The 8024-nt window shown below is 40.0% G+C and overlaps 1 protein-coding gene across 3 annotated transcripts in view; it reads left to right on the top strand.

Annotated features, from left to right (window-relative positions):
• The first annotated feature begins 379 nt into the window (after positions 1–379).
• zgc:158464 (uncharacterized protein LOC791139 homolog) overlaps positions 380–8024 on the top strand; it is a 99185-nt gene continuing 91540 nt past the window's right edge. The window contains exon 1 of one of the 3 annotated variants that reach the window (XM_052530798.1): positions 380–1010. In XM_052530798.1, the coding sequence (XP_052386758.1) occupies positions 597–1010 (414 nt within the window). In that variant the 5' untranslated portion in view covers positions 380–596. The remainder of the gene's footprint in view (positions 1011–8024) is intronic. The other 2 variants (XM_052530799.1, XM_052530800.1) reach the window with 2 other exon arrangements.

The following is an 8024-nucleotide window of genomic DNA, read 5'->3' as shown; positions in this document are numbered from 1 at the left end:
TTGTGAAGGTTTCTTCAAGCATCTGCAAGGATGATGTTGATGGATTCTACAGTGATCAGTTTTAAGCTCAGTTTTAGTTTTTGGGCACTTAAATTGATTTATATTATGCTTTTGAATCCATGCAATTGTGTTTTCTTCAAACCACCTTTTCCCTTGAACAACTGCAATTAAATGACTGAATTTGGGCCCAGAGTCTTGAATTTATTAGTTTTTTCTTCAAAACGTCAGCTACAGCTCTGTCCTCATCACCTGTCTGTCGCCGTAGCGCGCGCAGTGACGGTGTGTTTGTGATCAAATCCTCGGTCTCGTGCCTCTCAGTGTCAGAGCGCACCGGTAGGTGGCAGTGAGTATCTCAGGTAGAAATTCCCAATATATCCCAGCAGTCGCTCAGCTGTCTCACACACACACACACACGCAGAGGCAGATACGCGCGCGCACGGAGAGAGCGCAGGAGTCTCGCGCAGAGTTTCACCAAACAGAAAGTGATAGAGTCGGTAAACGTGCACTTCACGCCGCCGGAGCCGGAGCCTCAGCACTCGGACGGGGACTGGTACGGATACATCTCGTATCGGAGTTGTGAGCAATGCGCTGGCAGCATGGCCAGATGGTTCAAGGAGCACCTGGGTTTCAAAACCACCAAAGCCCCGCAACCTCCGAAACCGGACTACCGACACTTCCACACCGCCGTCTCCAGCCCCCCGGCGTTCAGCCTCCAGCAGCAGACGGGCACCGGGTTACTGTCCGCGCAGCCCGACATCCTCACCGCATACAAACTCCAGAAGGAGCTGGACTTCGAGGATCCGTACACGCCGGGCGGAAACGTGCCCTTCTCCACCGGCCTGAGTTCCGCGGGCTCGCCGGACATCAAGTACGTGTCTCCGAAGCACCGGCTCATAAAGGTGGAGACGGTTGAGCGCAGCAGCTCGAGCTCGGGCAGCAGCAGCGGGGCGACCGCGGTCAAGACCCCCAGCTCCCCGCCCGCAGAGCCCGAGAACGGCAAGCAGGAGAAGGTAAGACCGCCTCACCTCCACAGGTAGATCCACGGGACACGGAGCCTCGCGCAGTCTACAGTCACACACAATCTGAACATACAGAAAGATTTTTACCAACTTGTCTTCAATGATTTAAATACAATTAATAAAACTGTAATAAATCAACCCTATATTTTTCACAAAAAAAAAAAATTAAAAAAATGTTCATATTAAATAGTGTTTTTAGTAAAACAAAATGATTTTTTTGTTTTATTAGTAAAAACTTTTTTTTTTAAATTTAGTATAGACAAGGAGAAATAAATAAATAAATAAATATATATATATATATATATATGTATGTATGTATATATATATATATGTATGTATGTATGTATAATTGAAACCTTCACTGGGAGTACCATCAGTGTGAAAATATTTGACAATAACAGGGTTTACTGATTCTGGCATACTCTGTGAGGGTAAAGGCCATGCTTCAGCAGAGAACCGGTGAAACCAGTTGTTTTATGTGCTCCACAACGGTTATGAGCTGGAGGACACTGTTCTCAATCTGCTGTTAACATCCATAAACATCTCTGAGGATCCACATCCACACAAGTTTTACATGGCTTTGGGTTTCTCTTGATATTCTAGGAATTGTAAAGTTATTATAGTGCCCATGTGGTATATGTATTTTTTTTGGTGGAAATGAAAATGGGTCGTTAGACATTTATTATCCAGAAGATTGTTGCTCCAGAAGGTGTCTGTGTTTTAGATTCATCCCACATGAGTCAAACTGTGCAGGATGAAATTATGCAGAGGTCAACAGTAACAGTGACCTCTGATCTTCACTTTAAGTCAGTCATTTGCCCTAAAATCTTATTGACCGTGTTTTTACGTTTTGCAGTGCTTTGGGATACATGTTATGGTGAAATCTGAATGCATGCATGCGTGGATGCTGTAGCCGTTCACTCGTGTTGAGTTCATGTGTGTAATGTTTATTTTAGTGTTTGTGAGAGCGATCACAAATGTATAACTCGTTCAGAATGCTTCCTGCACGCTTCATACATGCCACTCCTTTTCCTGCGAGGTGCGGCCCGTGCGCTCTCAGGTTAGTGATATGATGCAAGCGCAGACGGCATGCTTCAAACAGTGCTGTCATTTAGTGCACGTGTCCCAACTATCTGGATATCTTCAGTTAGGGTGCATACTACAGGCTGTTCGTTCTCGTTCTCGTTCTCGTTCTTGCTGAGCTGATCAACACTTCAGGCCTTCACAGGCATCATACTCGTGGACTGCCTGTCAAAGCCAGACAACAAGCGACCGACTCAACAATCCTGGTAAATACTGCAGCTTCTGCACTGTCTAATTAAAAGAGTTGAGCTGCAGTCACTCGGAGAGTGTTGTTTGTGCTGGTCAGCTCTCTTATCAAATGCTGTTTGTCCTGATTACTGAATCACAAGGTTGTTGAAGGAAGAGATACTGCATAAGCACATATGGGAACACACAGGTGTGTGTGTGTGTGTCAAGGCTTGGCTGGTTAAAATGACTCTGTTAGACCTACTGGGAACCATCTGCTTCCATTGATGGCCATTCGAAGCTGTGTGTTCAACGTACAGTGAATGCTACGTATTGTTTCTGAAAGAAGTCTCTTCTGCTCACCAAGGCTGCATTTATTTGATCAGAAATACAGTAAAAAGTGTGAAATATTATTACAATGTGAAAGTGAATCTGTGTTAAAGTGTAATGTATTTCTGTGATGCTCCGCTGTATTTTCAGCATCATTCCTCCAGTCTTCAGTGTCACATGATCTTCAGAAATCAGAATAATATGATGATTTACTGCTCAAAAAACTGCAGTGACCTGAAAATGAAAGCAATAGTTCACCCAAAAATAAAAATGAGCTGTTAAGTTACTCGCCATCATGCCATTCAAAATGTAGGTGTCTTTTTTTTTCTTCAGTAACAGTGAAGAAGGTTTTTAGCTGAAACCGTGCTCCTTGGTGATTCACAAAATGCAAGTCAATGGCTACCGTCACTTTGACAGTCAAAAAAAGCATAATGCAAAACACCAAACGAATCCCAGAGGCTCCTGATGATTTACTGAGGTCTTATGAAGCAAAAAGCTCAGTCTGTGCAAGAAACTAAACATTACTTTAAGTTTTATTTCCTTTAATCCAGAGCTTCAGACAAAAGGGGAGATCTGATGCTTCTTCTTGAACTGGTTTTTTCAGACAGTTTGTTTCAATAAACTGATTCAAATAACTGACCACCAGTTCATACGATGATCACACAATGACATAATGTATACGCAATTATATTATTAAAGCAGTCCATAATGATGTAAATCATGGATGTTTTACAAAACCCGATTCCAAAAAAGTTGGGACACTGTACAAATTGTGAGTAAAAAAGGAATGGAATAATTTACAAATTTCATAAACTTATATTTTATTCACAATAGAATATAGATAACATATCAAATATTGAAAGTGAGACATTTTGTAATGTCATGCCAAATATTGGCTCATTTTGGATTTCATGAGAGCTACACATTACAAAGAAGTTGGGACAGGTAGCAATTTCCAACTTACATGTATTAGGTCAATTGGGAACATGATTGGGTATAAAAAGATCCTCTCAGAGTGGCAGTGCCTATCAGAAGTCAAGATGGGCAGAGGATCACCAATTCCCCCAATACTGCGACCAAAAACAGTGGAGCAATCTCAGAAAGGAGTTTCTCAGTTTAAACATTTGATATGTCATCTATGTTGTATTTGGAAAAAAATATTGAAAATTGAAACTTCCACATCATTGCATTCTGTTTTTATTCACAATTTAAGCAGTGTCACAACTTTTTTTGAATCGGGTTTGTACATGTTGATAGCAAATAAAGTGTATAAACTAGTCTTCATCAGCTCACCTTTTTACATAAACAACGTGAAGCCATAAAAACGTTCATTTGGCCCTTAATTCAAGCGTTTGGTTCACGTATGCACACATCAACGGCTCATCTGTGTTCAGTCAGTGTCGAACTGATTCCTCAGTTCATTGAATCAGTTCATTCATCATAGAATCAGATCTGCTGCTGTTTCTGCTCATTTCCAGTCGGTGTGTCTGTCAGGCGTCTGAAAGTGAGTTTTGATTGAGTTGCTCGAGCCATGAACTGATTCAGATGATTCAACTAGTTCAGCTAAATAAGATCACTGTTTGCCTGAGGCTCTGGTTACAGTAATAATGCTGTAAATAATGTTCAGTTTCTTGCACAGACTGATCATTTCGCTTCATAAGACCTCAGTATATCGTCATGAGTCACAGGGATTCATTTGGTGTTCTGCGTTATGCTTTTTTTGACTGTCAAAGTGTCGGTAGCCATTAACTTGCATTTTGTGAGTCACCAAGGAGCACGGTTTCAGCTAAAAACATTTTTCACTGTTACTGAAGAAAAAAAAGTCCCCTTCATCTTGGATGAGTAAATTAACAACAAATCTTCATTTTTGGGTGCACTGTCCCTTTAACTGTTATTACCAGAGTTTATAGATCCATGCTGTGTTAGAAACACTAAACTGTGAGCAGTAGGATTGTCGTATTGTGCTATCATCGTTATGCTCCGTCCATCGCAGTGATTCTGCTCGCACGTACTGAATAACGTTTATCGACCGCCGAGGCTGAAACACTAGTATCCTGCTAGTGCTCTGAAAAGGCCAGCTAATGTCTTAATTACTTGACAAGTGGATGATAATTATGGAAATGCTTTCCTAATGCTCGGAATGCCAATATCTGTGTCAAGCGTTTTGCTCTCCTTGATTTTGAAACAAGAGCAGCGTTCAGTCAGTCGCTTCAGTTTGCTGAAAATTGATTGAATTATTTGAATGATTTTGGTATTGTGACAACACATATTTATTATCATTAAAACATAAATAATGATATATATTTTTTCCCCAGTGTGGTAAGCAGGCCGGCTGATGGCATTAGCTTATGATTTCTTTGCTGCTATTGTGTTGTTGTTTTTCTTGTTGTGATTAGAACTTCTCGGCCGAGAGCGTTTGTAAGATGATTAATTATCGTTTTAGTAGTGTTAATGAACAACAACCTCCGAACACACACACACACACACACACCTGTGTTAAATGAATAGTTGAAGGACTCGTGAAAGTGAATTACTGAAAGATAAACAGAAGATAAAAGACAGCAGTGACCTTGCAGCAGAATGGAGGGCTTCATGAACTAGCTTCAGTTTTTATATTTTAACACTACTGTACTTTGTGGAAGCCAGGCCCGTTTTCTGCAAGTGTTTGAATGTTTCTCAGAGATTTTCTACAGGTGCTGGTCATATAATTAGAATATCATCAAAAAGTTGATTTATTTCACTAAATCCATTCAAAAAGTGAAACTTGTATATTATATTCATTCATTACACACAGACTGATATATATCAAATGTTTATTTTTTTGTAATTTTGATGATTATAACTCACAACTAAGGAAAATCCCAAATTCAGTATCTCAGAAAATTAGAATATAACTTAAGACCAATACAAAGAAAGGATTTTTAGAAATCTTGGCCAACTGAAAAGTATGAACATGAAAAGTATGATCATGTACAGCACTCAATACTTAGTTGTGTCTCTTTTGTCTGAATGACTGCAGCAATGCAGCGTGGCATGGAGTGGATCAGTCTGTGGCATTGCTCAGGTGTTATGAGAGACCAGGTTACTCTGATAGTGGCCTTCAGCTCTTCTGCATTCTTGGGTCTGGTATATCACATCTTCCTCTTCACAATACACCACAGATCTTCTATGGAGTTAAGGTCAGGCGAGTTTGCTGGCCAATTAAGAACAGGGACACCAGGAAGCATGAAGTGCTCTAAAACTTCCTGGTATACGGCTGTGTTGACCTTTGACCTCAGAAAACACAGTGGACCAACACCAGCAGATGACATGATACCTCAAACCATCACTGACTGTGGAAACTTTACACTGGACCTCAAGCAACGTGGATTGTGTGCCTCTCCTCTCTTCCTCCAGACTCTGGGACCCTGATTTACTTTCATCAGAGAACATAACTGTGGTCCACTCAGCATCAGTCCAGTCCTTTCTGAAGCGAGACGCTTCTGACGCTGTCTGTTGTTCAAGAGTGTCTTGACACAAGGAATGTGAAGCTGAAACCATGTCTTGCATACGTCTGTGTGTAGTGGTTCTTGAAGCACTGGCTCCAGCTGCAGTCCACTCTTTGTGAATCTCCCCCACATTTTTGAATGGGTTTTGTTTCACAATCCTCTCCAGGGTGCGGTTATCTCTATTGCTTGTACACTTTTTTCTCCCACATCTTTTCCTTCCCTTCTCCTCTCTATTAATGTGCTTGGACACATATCTTTGTGAACAGCCAGCCTCTTTTGCAATGACCTTTTGTGTCTTGTCCCCCTTCTGCAAGGTGTCAATGGTCGTCTTTTGGACAACTGTCCGGTCAGCAGTCTTCCCCATGATTGTGTAGCCTACAGAACTAGACTGAGAAAACATTTAAAGGACTTTGCAGGTGTTTTGAGTTAATTATCTGATTAGAGTGTGGCACCAGGTCTCTTCAATACTGAACCTTTTCACAATATGCTAATTTTCTGAGATACTGAATTTGGGATTTTCCTTCGTTGTCAGTTATAATCATCAGAATTACAAGAAATAAACATTTGAAATATATCAGTCTGTGTGTAATGAATGGATATAATAAACAAGTTTCACCTTTTGAATGGAATTAGTGAAATAAATCAATTATTATTCTAACTATATGACCAGCACCTGTGGAAATAAGTCTGTATTGATGAGAAGACCATCAAGTGAAATACTGACCTGTTGACCGGTCTCCATCTGTCCGCTCAGATCTGGATTCTTCTGTGCGAGATCAAGATCCAAACCGGTTTACTGCACTCTGCACATGGATAAACACTTCCATCTTGTCAGTGCTGATCGGTGTTGTGTAGAAATGTTTTTGAGGTTTAGTTGCTTCTATCTGTCCTCACTGAACTCATTTCCTCACGCAACGTTCATCACTCATAATATTAGTTTAATCACTCCTTATCCACAAACTGTATTTTAAAGGCATAGTTCACCCTAAAATGAAAATTGTCATTAACTCACCCTCGAGTCTGAACACAAAAGAAGATATCTTGAAGAATGTTGGTGACCAAAGAGTTGCTGGTAGCCATCGACTTCCATAGATTCTTGGGTGAAATACCCCTTTACAAACAGTTAAGAATAAATAGAGTCTGAAGTTTTGTATCTTTTTGAATCAGTTCCATGTTAAAAATACAAACCAACAACAACAACAACAACAACAAAAAAAACATTTGGTTTAGAGAAATAGAAGATTAAGAGTCTGTAGTGGAGTTGTTGTGTGCTTGGGATGGGAAATAACTAAAAAGTCATGTAATCATCTTCATTGTGTTGAGTACAGTTGAGTTGAGTTGGATGTGTCACTATGGTGACCGTGTGTGTGTGTGTGTGTGTGTGTGTGTGTGTGTGTGTGCAGATATGTGAGCTATTCTTTTATCTGAATGGCTGAAGGCTTGACATCGCAGGCATGCGTGTCTGTATTGAGTCTTTCATTAGACACGAGAGACTGTCACTGATGAAGCTGATCAGAGAGACACAGTTGTCCAGAACATCGATGTGTGGACGTGATTGTGGTTCAGACTGCAAACCTCACATCTTAGACTTCAGCATCTGTTTGGTGTTTGACCGAAGATCCTTCCTTCTTCTCATGTCACATTCAGATGCTTCGTAGCAGGGTTATCATAGCTGAATAAAACTCAAACTCAGATTACATTAACAAGAATTTTCATAGTTTTATCCTTAAAAAGAATTATCTAAGAAAATAACCTAAAAAAATAAAAAGAAACTTTAACATATATAATATATTATCAAAGAATAATAAGTAATAATAATAATAAAGGCAACATTTCTCATTTGAATTGTTTAAATTGATGTACTATCCTAACAAAAACAGATTAAAAACTACATATACATGTCTAAAAAATTCACAAAAATTATAAAACACAAAGTTAC

Source organism: Carassius gibelio, chromosome A18 (genome assembly GCF_023724105.1).
Source record: "Carassius gibelio isolate Cgi1373 ecotype wild population from Czech Republic chromosome A18, carGib1.2-hapl.c, whole genome shotgun sequence".
Classification (NCBI taxonomy): domain Eukaryota; kingdom Metazoa; phylum Chordata; class Actinopteri; order Cypriniformes; family Cyprinidae; genus Carassius; species Carassius gibelio.
This window is presented reverse-complemented; position numbering and strand designations above follow the sequence as displayed.